The 19133-nt window shown below is 40.9% G+C and overlaps 1 protein-coding gene across 1 annotated transcript in view; it reads right to left on the bottom strand.

Annotated features, from left to right (window-relative positions):
- Positions 1-19133, bottom strand: part of eps15 (epidermal growth factor receptor pathway substrate 15) — a 139732-nt gene continuing 120599 nt past the window's right edge. Inside the window, exons 18-25 of the mRNA XM_080195481.1 lie at positions 18714-18804; positions 16087-16131; positions 13066-13211; positions 11483-11552; positions 7485-7561; positions 5901-6063; positions 2671-2846; positions 1-846 (exon numbers count right to left, since the gene is read on the bottom strand). Of these exons, the coding sequence (XP_080051607.1) occupies positions 700-846; positions 2671-2846; positions 5901-6063; positions 7485-7561; positions 11483-11552; positions 13066-13211; positions 16087-16131; positions 18714-18804 (915 nt within the window). The 3' untranslated portion in view covers positions 1-699. The remainder of the gene's footprint in view (positions 847-2670; positions 2847-5900; positions 6064-7484; positions 7562-11482; positions 11553-13065; positions 13212-16086; positions 16132-18713; positions 18805-19133) is intronic.

Raw genomic sequence — 19133 nt, 5'->3', positions numbered from 1 at the left:
TTTTCACATATGCTTACATTTTATTCATGTTTATTTATTTATCCAGGCAGTCAGCAATTTCACATGAACATAAAGGAAAATCACTTAAAATTTATAAACTGACAAGTTAAAAAAATAAAGCCAGTAAAAAGTTTAGCAGTGCACACATTTAACTTACAGCAGCAGTTTCAGCAATATCCTGAAACAGATGCTCTATACAGTTATATATTGTTAGCAACTTGTGGTTACAGAAACAGTTAATGTTCTACACTTGAAAAGTTTATGATTGTTTAAATCTACTTTGTAACTAAGGTGTAAATATATACAGCTGTTCAATGGCTTGTGTATCCTATTGGACAATATTATTTGAACAGGAAGCTGTTGAGATGGTGGCTCCATTGCCCAACAATGTAAAGTAGTATAATTAGAAGTAAATTGATTGCATTTAATACAGACTTGCATCAGTATTTAGCTTGTACATCGCTTTTTTTTACATATACAGAATAAAGGTTATTTAATAGTTCTGAATTAATAGATTTCACCACACTTATCCAAGTCCAGTATAAGACTCTTCAGTAACAAACTAATAATTTCAGGTAAGAATTTCCAGTACTGTCAAAGTTACTTTAGGTAGCTTCTACATAAAATGTCATTAGTAAGAACAGAGTTGGTTGGGCAAGTCATGGTGACCAGTAATACTGAGAACCACATCAGAGTTATTCATGCTTCAGATATTTCAGATTTACTGAGTGCTATGGCCAGTTCCAAATCCTCTTGTTCTTGCTGATTTAGTCTCGCTAGTCGCTCCTTCTCTGCTCGTTCACTCTCTCTTTTAGCCCACTCTATCTGGTCTTCCTCACTGGGGTACTGAAACATTAAAAAAAGACATACTGTTTCTTACAAATGGCAGATCAAAGACAAAAATAAACCGCTGATGTGTTTCATACCAAGAGTGTCACTGCTGATATAATGATAAAATCACACCTACACGGAAAACAGTGACTTGGCAACAAATATGAATGCTCCCTCTGCTGGCACCAGTTCATAACCTTGGAGTGGCCTAAAAGCTGATCTGGAGGACACTTGCTACAAGCTGGCAATCTGTATGACTGGCCAACAGTTTCTCAGGGTTGAATGGTTCCTGATCAGGTTTAAAGTTCTCGGCTCAATTGTATCTGATAGATTAATTTTGAAGTACACAGGGACACACAAAACATCATAATAGGGAAGGAGACCCAACTAGACCCTCCACACAGCTTAGAAAATGAACCATCTTTCCCAAAGCATTCATATTTCCATTCATATTTTTAATCTAAACTGGAAAATAATTGAAACAAAAATTACCCCTTTTAGAATAAACTCTATCTTGAAGCTGAAACAGTTTCCTTTTTTATGGTTGCCAGATTCGTAGTTGCACATTGAAATCTGTTCACTTTCTCTCTTTGTCGAATTTACTTGCAACACCATCCCACCCAACCCTGCCAAAGAGTCGAGACATACAGGGTCCAGAGCTACAAGGCCCAGACCTACAGAGTCCTGTTTCTTCACAGTACTAAACAAAACGGCATTTTATGCACTGAGGGAAATTTGTGCAGTGTGACAACAGATGCACTTCTGGTATTTAAAAACAAACAAGGAACAGTCCAAGAGAGGAAGCAGGAGTCAACGAAGCCTAAGAGATGAAGTCTAAGGGCATTAATTAAAATTAATAATTTAAAGAAGGTACTTATTAAATTTTAAAAGAGAGAATGGATTTTTATTTTTAAATCATAGATGGGCATCTGAGACCTGTTGTTTGCAATTCCTGCACTATGTGGGAACATCAGGACACTCCATGTGCTTAGCATGTGCTTGATCTCATGCTCAGGGTTTCTTGAGCTTGAAGAGAAGCTGGAGTTCCTGCAGAACAGGAATATCTAGTATCAGTGTTTATTGAGGAAGAGGATGCTGATAAAATATTAGTAGAAGTGGAAATGGAAGTAATGAATGGGGTGAAAACTGATCAGCAGGATGTACTGTAACGGTATGCTTAAGAGTGGATAAGTCACCTAATTCAGTGGTTTGCAATAATTATTGAGGCAGTCAGAGTTAAAGTGACTTTTGGAGAGAATTCCTAGGCCAGATCTTTGAAAAGTTTGTTCATAAGAGAGGTAGGGTTTTAATGAGATTGTGTAACTCAGAGTGAGCACTGATGTCTGGGTGGGATGCTGAATAACCTGTTGGACCTATCGTGGTCCCATCTGCAATTTTTGTGCAGTGTGGTGCATTTAACCAGAATTCGCTTGTTATTTCATATTTACCTCATGTTAATTCTTAAGTTAGACTATTAGGTCTATAAGGTTTTCTGCTCTTGTAGAGTTTATTTTGTTTGTTTAAAAATCTTGTAGCTTTATTGTCTTAGCAAATACCAAGGGATCTGTCTAAAGTTACAGATTATAACATAAGTCTGGGTGGTAAGAGGTGGGGTGGTCTAGTTCAAGATGCTTTCAATTAAAATCTCACCTAAGACAGCATGATGAGCAACATGCACACTGGGCAACCAGGGGTAAGAATGGGTGTTCTATCACTTCTTGATACAGTAAAAACATTTTAGTAACTCCATGTTACTATGTGTATCAAAACAAAATCTCAAGATACATGATTTTTGTACCTTAGAACAAATCATCAACTCAAACAAACAAACACACTTACAGCATTGAAGTTTGCAAAATTTGTGTTATCTCCTATGTCTTTACTCGGAGAGGTAGGAGCAAATGGATCAAGATGATTTTCTTTATGGAATGAATCCCCTGAATTAAATGGATGGAAAGGATCATTTATCTTGAAGGAGTCGGATAATTCTGACTTCACAAGGGAAAGTCTTTTACCTGCATTTAAAATAATACAAAAACATAAGAACATAAGAAATAGGAGCAGGAGTAGGCCATCCAGCCCTTCGAGCCTGCCCCGCCATTCAATAAGATCATGGCTGATCTGTCGCTGCTCAGTTCCACTTTCCCGCCCTTCCCCCATAACCCTTAATCCCCTCTCTTATCAAAAACCCATCAACCCGCGTCTTAAAAATATTTAGCGAAGCACCCTCCACCACTTCAACGGGCAGAGAATTCCAGAGATTCACCACCCTTTGAGTGAAGAAGTTCCTCCTCAACTCCGTTCTAAACCGCCCCCCCCTTTATCTTGAGGCTGTGCCCCCTTGTCCTACTGTCTTTTTTGAGCGGGAAGAGTCTCTCCACCTCTATCCTATCCATCCCATTCATCATCTTATACGTCTCAATGAGATCTCCCCTCATTCTTCTAAACTCTAACGAGTACAAGCCTAGTTTATTCAGCCTCTCCTCATAGCTCAACCCCCTCAACTCCGGTATCAGCCTAGTAAACCTCCTCTGCACTCCCTCCAAGGCCAAAATATCTTTGTGCAGGTGCGGCGCCCAAAACTGCACACAGTACTCCAGCTGCGGCCTCACCAATGCCCTATACAGCTGCAGCAAGACCTCCCTACTTTTATATTCAATCCCCCTCGCTATGAAGGCCAGCATCCCATTCACCTTCCTGACCACCTGCTGCACCTGCAAGCTGGGTTTTTGCGACTCATGCACAAGGACCCCGAGGTCCCTCTGCACCGTCGCCTGCTGCAGTTTTTCGCCCCGTAAGTAATAGTCCTTCCTACCATTATTCCTACCAAAGTGGACCACCTCACACTTGCCAACATTAAATTCCATTTACCATTTCCTGGCCCATTCGCCCAGCCTATCTAGATCCTTCTGCAGACTCTCCACACCCTCCGCACAATTTGCCGTACCCCCAATCTTGGTGTCATCAGCAAATTTCGACACCCTACACTCGGTTCCCTCCTCCAGATCATCTATATAAATGGTAAAAAGCTGAGGCCCCAGCACCGACCCCTGGGGCACTCCACTAGTCACCATCCGCCAATCTGAATAGCACCCGTTGACCCCCACTCTCTGCCTCCTATTTGACAACCAATCCTCTATCCATGCTAACACCCTACCCCCAACTCCATGTCCCTCGACCTTCTGCAATAACCTCTTGTGAGGTACTTTGTCAAACGCCTTCTGAAAATCCAGAAAGACCACATCCACCGGCTCTCCTCTATCCACTGCCCTAGACACATCCTCATAGAACTCCAGTAAATTTGTCAGACACGACTTCCCTTTAATGAAACTGTGCTGCGTCTGCTCTATCAAGCAATTCCCTTCAAGATGCCTCGCAATTTCCTCCTTAATGACGGATTCTAACATTTTACCTACCACAGACGTTAAACTAACCGGCCTATAATTCCCCGCCTTTTGCCTGGCACCCTTCTTAAACAACGGCGTAACATTAGCCGTTTTCCAATCTTCCGGCACTTCCCTGGAATCCAGCGACGCCTGGAAAATAACCACCAAGGCATCCACTATCACCTCCGCCATGTCTTTCAGAACCCTCGGATGCATTCCATCCGGTCCTGGGGACTTGTCTACAATCAGCCCCTCCAGTCTGTCGAGCACCGCCTCTCTAGTAACAGTAATGTCATTAAGACCCTCCAGTCCTACCACCTTTCCATCGCTAACACCCGGCAAATTATTCACGTCCTCCTCCGTGAAGACAGAAACAAAAAAGTTATTCAATACCTTAGCCATATCCCCATCCCCTACCACTAGGTCCCCTTTCTCATCCTCTAAAGGACCAACGTTCACCCTAGCCAGCCTCTTCCTTTTTATATATTTATAAAAACTCTTGCTATCCTTTTTTATATTAAGCGCTAGCCCAGCTTCATAGTTTCTCCTACCCTTCTTTATCAACTTCTTTGTCAATCTTTGTTGACATTTAAACCTCTCCCAATCCTCTTCTCACCCACTACTCTTAGCTACTCTAAATTCCTCCGCTTTTAATTTAACACTTTCCTTCACCTCCTTCGTTATCCACGGCTTATTACCTCTCCTCCTACGGTCCTTTTTAACCATCGGAATAAATTTCTGCTGAGCACCAAGAAAGATCTCCTTAAAGATCCTCCACTGCTCCTCAGCAGACCAACGCGCTCCCTCCAACGCGCTCCCCCAGTCAACATTCGCCAATTCTTCTCTCATCCTACCGTACTCCCCTCTATTCAAACAAAGTACGCGTGTCCGGGAACCCACTTTCTCCTCCTCCATCTGCACCAGAAACTCCACCATACAATGATCACTCTCTCCAAGAGGATCCTTTACCGCAAGGTCCCTAATTCTACCCGCCTCATTACATAGCACCAGATCCAAGATAGCTCGCTCCCTTGTCGGCTCCAAAACACACTGTTCCAGGAAACTATCCCAGCAGCATTCCAAGAACTCCTCCTCGAGCCCACCGCGTCCAACATGGGTCGACCAATCAATATGCAGATTCAAATCCCCCATAACTACGGCCGTCCCATTCCTGCACGCCACACTTATTTGCGCATTAACAGCCCGCCCCACCTCCAGATCATTATTCGGGGGCCTATAGGCGACACCCACCAGCGTCTTCCTCCCTTTGCTGTTCCTAATCTCCACCCACAACGATTCCACGTTCTGCTCCTTGGCTCCAATATCATCCCTTGCTACCACCTTGATGCTATCCTTAATCAGCAGAGCTACGCCCCCCCCTTTTCCCTCCTGCCTATCCTTCCTAAACACTTGATAGCCCTGGACATTCAGCTCCCAGTCCCTGTCACCTTGCAGCCACGTCTCTGTAATGGCCACCAGATCGTACATTAACTGTCTAGACATGAAAGGGTTAACTTTTAACCCAATTAAAATCTGACAAGGAGGAAAGCGTCATCGTAAATTTAGAGAAAAGAAAATTCCCAACAGTGAGCAAAGGACACTGGATTAACTTTGTCTGAATAACTAAAAGAAATAGTATTAGCATTTGAAACAAAGTTATGCCACTTCTGAAATCATCCTTACCAGGTGGTGGTGGAGGTGGTCTTGTTGGAGTGCCAACCTTTGGTGGTAATGCTGGAGGAACCTCTTCAGTTTTTACAGGTTCCTCTGTGAATCCATTTTTTCCAAAGGCATCATTACCATGGTCCATTCCTACAGCAGAACTAAACGGATCTGCATGGTCGGACTGAATGTACATTCAAAGAGAAAACAGAATGAAGAACATTATCAGTGATGTAAAGCTTGTGGCTGTGAAGGACATTCTGTAGGTGTAATATGGCAACAAACAGATTTCACAAATATCCAAAGGTCTTAAAAGAAGGGGCTGGTGAGCCAGTAGATGCATTGGTTGTAATTTTCCAAAATTCCCTGGATTCTGAAGAGATCCCATCAGATTAGAAAATAAGTGAATGTGGGGAGACAGAAAGCAATAAAGTATAGTTAGTCTACCATCTATCATAGGGAAGATGCTCAAGTTGTTATTAAAGAGGTTATAGCAGGGCACTTAGAAAATTTTAATGCAAATCAGGCAGAGTCAACCTGATTTTGAGAAAAGGAAATCACGTTTGGCCAACTTATTTATCAAGTTCTTTGAGGAAGTAGCAAGCAACATACAGGAGAAACCTGTAGATGTGTTTTGGATTTCCAAAAAGCAATTGATGAAGTGCCACATAAGGTTACTAGAAAATAAGAGCTCACAGTGTTAGGGATAACGCGTTAGCATGGATAGAGGATTGGTTAGCTGGCAGGAAGCAGCAAATAGGGATCAACGACTTATTTTCAGGTTGGCAAGCTATAATTAGTGCTGCACCACTGGGATCAGTGCTGGGACCTCAACTGTTTTACAATCTATATCAATGACTTGGATGAAAGGTCTGAATGTATGGTTGCAAAATTTGACAATGACACAAATACAAGAAGGTCAACAAGTTGTGACAAGGAAATAAAGAATCTACAAAAGGTTATCAATAGATTAAGTGAGTGGGCAAAAGATTGGCAGGTGGAGTATAATGTGGGAAAATGTGAGGTTGTCCACTTTGGCAGGAAGAATTAAAAAAAGGATATGTTACTTAAACAGAGAGATGGTGTGCTAAGTTTTAAAGTTTATTTATTAATATCACAATTAGGCTTATATTAACATTGCAATGAAATTACCATGGAAATACCCTAGGCACCACACTCTGGCAGCTGTTCGGATACATTGAGGGAGAATTTAGCATGGCCAATGCACCTAACCAGCACATCTTTCGGACTGGGGAGGAAACGGAGCACCCAGAGGAAACCCACTCAGACGCAGGGAGAACATGCAGACTCTGTGCAGACAGTGACCCAAGCTGGGAACTGAACCCAGGTCCCTGGCACTGAGAGGCAGCAGTGCTAACCACTGTGCCACCGTGTTGTTCTAGAATATGAATCACAAAAAGCTAGCATATAGGTACAGCAAGTGATTAGGGAAGCAGATGGAATATTGTCATTCATTGCAAGGGGAGTGGAATATAAATGTGGTAAAAGTTTTGAGACCACGTGTAGTCTCATTACTTAAGGAAATAATTGCATGAGAAGAAGTTCAGAGATCTTATGATCCATTCTGCCTACATTTATAATTACCTGTGATAATGTGTTAAAATCGGCAAAACCACTTCCAAATGAATCATTTCCAAACACTGAGACAAAAGGATCAGCAGCTGGAACACAGAAAGATAACACAAGCATTAAAAATGTCAAGTTTCATTGCAAAGAGCACCATTTTCTTTTTCCTGTGTCAGTCAGGTCTATAAGGCTCTGGACAGTCTTCTCCAAATGGTTTATGACTGCAGCTTAAGATTGGCTAAAAGAAAAGAAATGGGTAAAGACTAATGCTGACTATTAAATAATAACATTGTTGAAAAAGACAGAATTAAAAGGTTTGAAACTTTTTTTGGAAAACTTGATTCACAGGAAAATATTTTCACACATTTTAAAGCCATTTGAGTGTATATTCACATTAAACTTTTAATGCATCATTACGCATTAACGTGCATTTACCTGTATTTTATGAATGTATGTATTGCATAGATATTTTTTAAAAGCCATTATACATTTAGGTATACTATTTATCCCTCAATCACAAAAGAGATTATCTGATCATAAAAATATTGCTGTTCATGGGACCTTGCTGAACGCAAGTCGGCTGTTCCCTGTAACAATCACTAAACTTCCTAAGTACTTCATTGGCTATAAAGTGTTTTGAGATGTTATGAGGCTGTGAAAAGAGGCAAATAAGTGCAAATTCTCAAGCCCCAAGTTTTGCATCGGAACTGCAGACGTAACTCTTACTTTAATGTGCTCGCAGCTCGCAATAAATAAACAGCAGCCTTGGGGGAAAAAAAAACTGCCAAGTAGCATATTTTCTTCCCATGTTGGTCGATGTTGCTGTAACATGTAACAAGTTCAGACGGCTGAGGTGGCTCATTTGATTATGATCTCTGGAGTTAGCTGCACCTGGGAATTGGGGAGGGAAGAAGGTGGAGGAGGAGGAGGAGGAAAAGGAAGGAGGAGTCCCTACAGCATACTTGAGAACATGCAAATTGAAGTTCTTGCCAGTGAGCGGGTAGCTTGTTGAGTACAAGTGCCAATTTTAATAGAAAACACCTTGAGCATAATGTAGGAACTATACTTCATTAACTAAAGATCTGTCACCATGATGTGAAACTTCGCACCCTTTCCTTGTCATTGAAGTGTGAAACATTCAAAAATGCCATACAGGAAAAGATCCAGTGGCCATCCAGTCTTCCTGTACAATTGTGATACCATTTGCACCATACTATAGATGTTCATGGGGTTATGGAGATCGGGCTTGCATGGGACTTTGGTTGGTGTAGACTTAAGGGTCAAATGGCCTCCTTCTGCACTGTAGGATTCTATGATTCTGATTCTCTAACCTAATCAAAGCTGTGAGATTTTCTGGAAGATGTGTAAAAAAAATTAAAAATATCTTGAGGAGGAAACTTGGAAAATTGATTTATAACCGCATTTGGCAAAATATTCCAGGATATCAAAATCCTGATTGACAACAAAGGATACCTACCTACTCATGGCCCCAGCCAGTTAAAAAGTTCAGTTTTCACTTGAAGTAATTCAGTGAATCAGCACTAACCGTATAAGCTGGTAACCTGTTCTACCATCGAGCCATGGAGATCCACATCACAGAAAAACCCTTTGGCTCATCGCCTCAGCATCAGTCAAAAGGTACCACTTAACTATTTCAGTCCCATTTTCCAACACTTGGCCCATAGCCTTGTATGCATTGGCATTGAAAGTGCACACCAGTCCACCATTCTGAGAAAAGAAGAACTGCCTAATATCCAATCTAGTCCTGCCCTTGCGTGCTTCTAAGCATGGCCCCCTTTCTTCCCCAGCCAACACAAACTGGTTCCTTAATGATTTTACCAACCTCAGTCAAGTCTGGAATATAGAAAATCAGTTCTTTGAGCCCATCCAGGTAAATAAGGTATTTTAGACTGAGAAATAATCTTAAACTGGTCCTTTGCATCCTTTCCAAAGCCTCAACATCCCCAACACAGATGAAAACACTATACTAACTGAGACCTACGCAAGTTTATCATAGAATCATAAAATTCTAACAGTGCAGTAGAAGGCCATTCAGCCCATCGAGTCTGCACTAACTCTCTGACAGAGTATCTCACCCAGGCCCACCACTCCGCTGTATCCCATGGCTAATTCATCTAGCCTACTCATCTTGGGAAACCAAGGGATAATTTAGCGTGGCCAAATTGACCTAACCTACACATCTACAAATACATAAAGTTGTAGATGGTTGTTTTTCAGGCTGTGACCAGCGGTGTGCCTCAGAGATCAGTGCTGGGTCCACTGTTATTTGTCATTTATATTAATGATTTGGATGAGAATATAGGAGGCATGGTTAGTAAGTTTGCAGATGAACAAGATTAGTGGCATAGTGGACAGTGAAGAAAGTCATCTTGGATTGCAACAGGATCTTGAGTCAATTGAGCCAGTGGGCTGATGAATGGCAGATGAAGTTTAATTTAGATAAATGCGAGGTGATGCATTCTGGTAGACTGAACCAGGGCAGGACTTATTCAGTTCATGATAGGGCGCTGGGGAGAGTTACACAACAAAGAGATCTAGGGGTACAAGTTCATAGCTCTTTGAAATTGGAGTCATAGGTGGACAGAATGATGAAGAAGGCATTCAGCATGCTTGGTTTCATTAGTCAGAACACTGAATACAGGAGTTGGGATGTCTAGTTGAAGTTGTACAAGACATTGGTAAGGTCATATTTGGAAAATTGTGTACAGTTCTGGTCATCCTATTATAGGAAGGATATTATTAAACTAGAAAGAGTGCAGAAAAGATTTACTAGGATACTACCAGGGCTTGATGTTTTGAGTTATAAGGAGAGGCTGGATAGACTGGGACTTTTTTCTTTGGAGCGTAGAAGGCTGAGGGGTGATCTTATAGAGGTCTGTAAAATAATGAGGGGCATAAATCAGCTAGATAGACAATATTTTTTCCCAAAGGTAGGGAAGTCTAAAACTAGAGGGCATAGGTTTACGGTGAGAAGGGAGAGATCTAAAGTGTCCAGCGGGACAATTTGTTCACACACAGGGTGGTGAGCGTCTGGAACAAGCTGCCAGAGGTAGTAGTAGAGGCAGGTACAATTTTGTCTTTTAAAAAGGGGTAAGACGGGTATAGAGGGATATGGGCCAAACCATGCAATTGGGACTAGCTTTGGGGTTTTAAAAAAAAAGGCAGCATGGACATGTTAGGCTGAAGGGCCTGTTTGCAAGTTGTAAACCTCTATGACTCTTATCTTTGGACTGTGGGAGGAAATTGGAGCACATAGAGGAAAGTCACACAGGGGAAAACATGCAAACTCCACACAGACAAGGCTGGAATTGAAACCAGGTTGTCTGTGTGGCAGCAGTGCTAACCACTGTAGAAGTTCCAAATAATATGCTTTGATTTGTAGTGGATTGTTCTGTAAATATAACCTGCAAACACTATTCGTTTTAGCCTCATAGCCTAAGAACCAAGGGAGAAATGCACACAAATGATGAAACACACTTGCATATCATTCTTTTTGGCTGATTTGCCAAAAAATGCATGTAACAGTTGAAGTACCATTTGAAGAACTGAAATCACTTGCCCAATAAGTCTAATATTCTTTTTCTTAAGTTTACATGTCATAAATACAACTAGACACATCTGGTTTGCTAACTGGCCACATGCTGTTGGTGTTCTGTTGTGTTACCAGTGGTTCCATTGACAACACCATATCAGGAAAACACAAAGACAGAAATTGGTAGGACAGAGAACATTTTGGCGGAAATCAGACAGAGAGAGATCAAGAAGCAAAAAACTAAAAAAAAGGATAATATTGGAGAGATAGCAAAGGGACAGAGAGAACAAGTGAGAGAGCAACAGCAAGCTCATGGTGATGCCATGAAGATGTACTAATTTCAGATCAGCAGAGACTCCCTGTAAATAATAGCATTTATATGTGCATGAGTGTGTTTGTGTATTTCTAACCATGTAAACAGCATAAAGAGTTGCATGTATATTACTAAATTTTAATTTCTCACCTGTTTCAACAGTGGATGAGACGGTACCACCACCAGGAGCAAATGGATCATTGGCTTTTAATGCTTCAGACTAAAATCAAACATATTTAAATATGATCATTCGGAATGAAAAATCAGATACCTGCCTACATGGGGAAGTGGGGAGATCAAAGTCACATCCTCTGCACACTCCCCAAGGGGTAGTTACTAATTTAAATAAAGGTATAATGTAGAGAATTGGAAAACAAATAAAAATTTTAAAAAACACAGGAAAATATAATTATATATGCTGATTGAAAGTTTCTTTTTTGCATTAATTGTTGGAAAACATTCTGAACACATGATCTCTCAGGTCACAGAAACCTTTTAACATCTCACACAAATGTTCACTGTTCAGCAATTGTCAGCATCATATTTGATCATGGGAGGTACAAGTCTGTTCCTGTCCTCACCTTATGTCCAGACACTTGTCTTTACCAGGATGATTCACTGAATAATCATCTGGGTCAGAAAGTTAGCTAATTTTGTGGCTTTAAGATCAATCATGTACTTCATCTAACGCTGAGGATGCACCTTATTAATCAATTAGACTAATGACTTAATTATGGCTGTGCATACATCAAATGATCCATTTTGGAATCATGATTAAGCAAATTAATGAATGTTTTTGCAACATCACGCACAAGACTGTGTAGCAATCTTTTTAGGATATATTATCATGCTCACATAGTCATTAACAATCTATTTAGCATTAAATAATTTTTCAATCATTTGCAAATAATCCTAAAGTAAAAGTTAAACCTTATTCATTAGTCACCATAGTCCAGTGCTTGTTCAGGTCAATGCACCTAACCAGCACATCTTTCAGAATGTGGGAGGAAAACACAGCACCAAGAGGAAACCCACGCAGAAACAGAGAGAACGTGCAAACTCCACACAGACAGTGACAGAAGCTAGGAATTGAACCCAGGTCTCTAGCGCTATGAGGCAAGAGTGCTAATCACAGTGCTACAATGCCACCTCCTCTGCCTATGATATGGAACTAACTCCTAACCCAGTATGAGAGGGACATGGGTGACTTTTCCCCAGACTTTGTTCATTCTCCATGGAATAGCTTCTGCCCAATGACTTCCGCAATGACATGGCTAAAATTAGGAACTTGTACGTAAAGGCTTGAGGATTAAATATTTGTCCTTTTGTAGTTCTCTGGTATGTCATGATCAAGACGAACGGTGGAGCAAGTTCGAAGGGCCGAATGGCTTATTCCTGTTTCTATGTATCAAAGGCTGCCTACAGAATCATTGTTAGATCAGGAACTCAGCCTTTTAGCTAAGATCAAGTGTCTTCAGATCAAGCCCCAGATGAGGTGTAATGTCTTATCTTGTCAGCTTGGATCATGTTTGTCTCCCTTGTGGGGACCATAAATTGGGTTCAACTGGATTTTGAATTTGGTCTTTGGAGCAAGCAAGGAATGGATTTAGGTTTGCCTGTTCCAGTCTGAGAACTGGCTTTGTAACTTTAAGGATAGAATAACAAATTTTTAAATAATTTTATATTTAGTAATGCATAATATTTTTGTGTACATAACTTGGTTCCATACTTACTGATTCCGCATTATTGTTGGAAATTGTAGCACTGAAAGGATCGGACTCAGCGGATGCAAATGGATCACTTGAAGATTGTTGAAAGAAGTTATCAGAAGCATCTGCAAAAGGATCTGTGCCTTTAAAAGGATCTCCTCCAAAAGGATCTGCAACGATATTGTACAAATGATTGACAGAAAAGTATAGTAAAATCAGAAGGCAAATGATGATTCAATTAACCTCAGTTCAGTTGCTTCACAGACAAATATTCACAGAAATACAGAACAAAATGAGTGTGAATATAGGGGCACGTAATTACTGTCTGCTTCATAGCATAACTGAGACAGCCTATCAAAAATGGGAGTCATTAGTGCCTGATGGTCAGGTTGCATCCAAAAGAGTAAAGAAAGCTGGAAACCAGTGGCAAATTTAAAATGCTGATTTCATGCATTTCAAAACAAGTTTACAATTTTTAAAATTTATATTAATGTGATGATGTACAAGGCTATACAATTGATGCTTGGAGAAATATCTTTGTGCATGGTTGTGCATTGTGAACTGTGGCTTGCCATTGTCAAGTGACTTCTGGTGTCTTTTTTTGTGAGTAAAGGATTGAGACATAAGCTACTTTACCCACTGCATGGAACACTGAGGATGGTTAGAGATTTTATCCTTGGTCTGTCAGTAACAAAAGGAATATTGCAGCTAACTTCAATGAGAAAAGTAAGGCTAACCTAGGTTTCTGTTCCTGACCGTGATCTAATGACATCTCACAACTTTGTTAGATAACATCTGTTTGAGGACATTAGCTGAGCGAATTCCCTAGCTAAGGACTCAGAGTTTCAAAGTTAAAGTTCATTTATTAGTCACAAGTAGGCTTACATTCACACTGCAACGAAGTTACTGTGAAAATCCGCTAGTCTCCACACACCAGCGCCTGTTTGAGTACACTGAGAGAATTTAGCACGGCCAATTCAGCTAACCTGCTCATCTTTGGACTTCAGGTGTTTGGCAGAAAGATTGGCGTGGACATATGAAAAAGCTTTTTCACCCAGAGAGCGGTGACTTTCTGGAATTCACTGCCTAAATTGGTGGTTGAGGCTGAAATGCTCAATTCACATGAAAGTTATCTGGATCTGCGCATGGAGTGCTGTAACTTGCAAGACCACAGATCAGGTGCTGGAAAATAGGATTAAAATGAGTGACTAGTTTCTTTTTTCTTTTTTTGGCTGGCACAGATGCAATAGCCTGAATGGCCTCTTTCGATCTTTTCTACGAGTCTAGATAGACATGATGTGACTTGGATGCTATCCCCCTATGAGACATGGGCTAGTGAGGCACACACACATGAAGACAGGCACTGTAAAATCGTTTAAGTAGATTACTGGAACTCATGGGACTACGTGCTTCAAGACAGAGTACAGTAAAATTCTATGCTCTATTTTGAGAACAAGCTATTTATAGTTATGGAATGCCCCGCCATTCAGAAAAGGAGATAAATGGTTCTTTTTCCCCAAAAAGTGAGGCTGGTAGAATTGGAGGAATGCATTTCCTTTTACTCAAATGGGTTAAAAATGGAGATCCCTGATGTGTACAATATGCCGGAGTGGACAATATGCCAGTCTGTCCCAATTTCCCACAAGTATATGTTGCCAGTTACTTTTGCATGCTGTTGAGCAGAATCCGAATGCTTTGAGGAAGTATGGAACAGTAAATGTTTGAATCAGAGTGGTTTTTGAATTTAATCCAGAATGGAGGGATTTAAAAATACATCAGTAAAAATGAATGTTTTAAAAATCAATAAAAAAAATTGAATCCTCAAGATTGTTATGTTCTGATTAAGCAGCAGCAATGGATAAGACATCAAAGTAGGGTGGCACCGTGTCACAGTGGTTAGCACTGCTGCCTCACAGCACCAGGGACCTGGGTTCGATTCCCAGCTTGGGTCACTGTCCATGTGGAGTTTGTATGTTCTCCCTGTGTCTGCGTGGGTTTCCTCCTGGTGCTCCGGTTTCCTCCCATAGTCCAAAGATGTGCAGGTTAAGTGGATTGGCCATGCTAAATTTCCCCTTAGTGTCAGGGGGACTATCTAGGGTGAATGCATGCAGCCAAAGAGATAGGACCTGGGTGGGATTGTGGTCAGTGCAGACACATTGGGCCAAATGGCCATCTTCTACACTGTAAGATTCTATGATTCACTTGGCTAAGTTTCTACAAGAATCCTAGCTGGGATATCTGTGAAAACTAAGCTGATGACTCTCCGGTTCCTTGCCGTACCAAATCCGACAAAGTCTCCATTTTACAATTCTCATATCATTTTCAAATGGCCTCACCTCTCATAATTGTCATACCGCCTCCTGTGCTGCAAGCCTTAAGATCTCTGCATTCCTCTAACTCTGACATCTTGAGCTTTCCATATTAATTGAGCATTCCATTTAATTCATTAATAGTGACAACACTATCTGGTGTCTTAATACTGAGCTCTGATATTCTAATTCTTTCAGACGTTTTAACTCTGCTCCTTTAAGATGCTCATTCCCTTTGACTAAAACTTTAGGTACCTGTCCTGATGACTCCTGTGACTAAATAATTTTAAGAACTATAATACCTTTGTTAAATGCCTTGGTAAGCTTTGCTATGTTAAAGGTGCTATTTAACTGAAAGTTGTTGATGTTTACTGGGACAGGGAAAGCAGAAAAAAAAGGAGCAAATTATAATTTGTACTGCTTGCCTTCCGTCTGATTTCATGCTAAGAAAATTTAAATGTTACTTCACATATCTGAATTTCTGCCAACTAAGGGCTGGACAAAAGGCCCAATCTCACTAAGCAGTAACATTAGTCCTCACTCAATATGCTTGCAAGCCTGCCTCCACAATGAAAGACTCTGCTTAGTGCTGATTTTTTTATAAATATTGCCATTCCCATACATCTACTTCCGACTACTACAACAAGGTTGAGAGGTAAAGCTAGCTTTGTACTAATGCAGATGGAACTTGCTGAAACTGCTTCTGACTGACGTGTACCATGAGTGCTTTTCTTACCTGCAATATCAACTTTTCCAAATGGATCATCTTTGAAGGGATCACCTTCAGAAATAATTGAATAAAAGCATATTAAAAGAATTAACGTTCCCATACATCAATCGAGGATTAACAGAAATTATGCTGAGTTAAAGCCAGTCTTGTTATGAAACATATTTCTCCGGCCAAAAATTACCGTTAATCGTCTAGTCAGGGGCTGTACAATAACCTCATCGAGTATTCAACTGTATTTATTTTCTTTAAAGAAAGTGAGTAGGTGAAGTTCAGTGACCCTGATTCTGACATATTGCTGGCTAACATGTAATTGCAATAAATATGCCAGTGCAGGGATGGGTGGGGGAGGGGATGAACATTACACAGAGGCAATGGTAGGGGAGAAGAGGAAAAGGATGAATGTAGGATTTGAAAAAAGTGGTAAGGGAGAAAGTTGGGGAAAGGAGATTATTGGGGAAATGGAGTGGCACTGCAAAATTGGGGAAAGGAGTGGAAGGATGGAGATAGGAAAGGAGGTCATGAATTTTGTACATGGGAGATTGATTTATTGTAATCACAGAATCATACATTGCAGAAGAGACCCTTTGGCCCATCGAGTCTGCACTGACACATTAGAATTACCTGAACTCCCACCTAATACCATCTATCAGCATTTGGCCTATAGCCTTGAATGTTATGACATGCCTAGTGCTCATCCAGGTACTTTTCAAAGTATGTGAGGCAATCCACCTGCCTCTACTAGTCTCCCAGGCAGTGCATTCCAGACCATCACCACCCTCTGGGTAAAAAGGTTTTTCCTCATTTCTCCCCTCAACCTCCTGTCCCTCATCTTGAACCAATGCTCCTTCAAAGTACATCCAAAGTTATGTACATTTCTTTGGTTTCTCACTAACTTTGACATCTACATTCATCCCCAGCTCCAAAAGGGTCCCACCAATGGCACACCCTCGCCTTGGGTTCCTAGGTGGTGAGGGCTGCATTCAACGGAAAACCCCGTTGACAAGAGCAGCACCAGAAGATCCCGTCACCAGTCAATGGCGGGCCACCTCTGTAGCAGTTGTATGAAAAATCCCATCCATTGACTGGCTGGAGATCTAAACTGTGGATAAATTGTGAAATCGTGCCATCTGTATTAAAGAGTGCCTTATGAATATTCATGACAGCTGAGCTGCTTCATCCAAGAAGTATGTTACTCATCACAGTATGTAGGAAATATGTTATATAATGAGTATTTTAACCCCTTTGTTAATCTATTCCATCTTTATTGTTGAGGGGGAGGCCTCAGTTTAGGCAAAAAAAACAGACATTTTCAAAAATGACATCATCACTACAGATGCAATGAAGACGGAGAAACTGGGAGATTGGGATGGAGTCCTTACAGGGAGCGGGGTGTGAGGAACAATAGTCAAGCTGGCTGTTTTTAATTTATTTATTAGTGTTACAAGAAGGCTTACATTAACATTGCAAAGTTACTGTAAATAGCCGCTACACTCTGGCACCTGTCCAGGTACACTGACGGAGAATTTAGCATGACCAATGCACCTAACCAGCACATTTTTCGGATTGTGGGAGGAAACGCATGCAGACACAGGGAGAACATGCAGACTCCACACAGGCAGTGACCCAAGCTGGGAATCAAACCCAGGTGCCTTGCGCCATGAGGCAACAGTGTTAACCACTGTGCCACCCACTGTGGAAGTTGATGAGTCTGTAGTGACTATTGATGGTCAGTCTATCACCAGAAATGGAGACAGAGAGGTGAAGGAAAGGAAGTGAAATGGACCATGTGAAAATGAGGGGGGAGGTGGAAATTTGAAGCAAAACATTTTCCAAGTCCAGACGAGAGCAAGAAGCGGCATCAATGCAGTCAACAATGTAATGGAAAAAGAGTTGCAGGAGTGGGCCCAGGTAGGATTGGAACAAGGAATGTTCCACAAAGCCCAAAAAAAAGGCATAACAGTATTGTATCATTCACTTCAAACTCTACAGCTACTGGTCACAAGTTAATAATTAAAATAACAAACTTGGAGTTGTATAGTGCCTACAGGTGCAACACGGTGGCAGAGTGGTTAGCACTACTACCACACAGTGCCATGGACCAAGGTTTGATTTCCAGCTTAGGTCGCTGTCTGTATGGAGTTTGCACGTTCTCCCCATGTCTGCGTGGGTTTCGTCCAGGTGTTCTGGTTTCCTCTCACAGTCTGAAAGACATGCTGGTTAGGTGCATTGACCCGAACAGGTGCTGAAGTGTGGCAACTAGGGGAATTTCACAGTAACTTCACTGCAGTGTTAATGTAAGCCTTATTTGTGACTAATAAATAATCTTTAACTTTGCAGGACTTTAGGATGCCCCAAAGCACTGTACAGCCAACATGCTATTGTCGTACAACTATAACGCGAGCCAATAAATAAATAGGATTATTATCCATCTTAATTAATTTTGGAATGTGTGCATTTAAAAGTCGGTCTGAGAAATGCTGGTTTCCCAGATTTAGCCCTAAAATTTAATTTAGCCCACTGTATGAAAGTAGGAAAGATACTTAGGCAAATCTAATTTAAAATTATTGAAACTGTGTGAAGAGACTACAAGTTTCAAAACTCAAAAGGAAAACAAAATAAAAACATGAACTCACTTCCAGTGAAAGGATCTGTCTGAAAGAAGTCCAGGTTTGGGTCTGGAACAGTGTTGGAATATTCAGTAGCTTTCATATCAAAAGGGTCCTCCTGCAAGAATTAAAAATAGATATTAATGCATAAATGTACATACTAATTAATTTAGGCCTGGATTTTGCAGTCAGTGCATTGTCAATGATGCAGCGAAGATGTTGATCTCGAAGGAAACTGTCCGCGTTGATTAGTTGATCTGTAGTGTAGATTTCAGATTTCCACTTTGCCAATAAATTTTGAATCTGTCATTGAGTCAAAGGGATCTCCAGGCATTCAGCAAAAGTGATGCCATTAAACAGGGTAAACTGCCAATCACAATGATGTATTCTCTCAGACATGTGATGTTAATGTATCTTTAAGAGTATTTTTTTAATTCAGGCGTATAT

Source organism: Carcharhinus amblyrhynchos, chromosome 9, assembly GCF_965287045.1.
Source record: "Carcharhinus amblyrhynchos chromosome 9, sCarAmb.v2.hapA, whole genome shotgun sequence".
Classification (NCBI taxonomy): Eukaryota; Metazoa; Chordata; class Chondrichthyes; order Carcharhiniformes; family Carcharhinidae; genus Carcharhinus; species Carcharhinus amblyrhynchos.
Note: the sequence above shows the minus strand (reverse complement) of the source record. Positions and strands in the feature narration are given on the sequence as shown.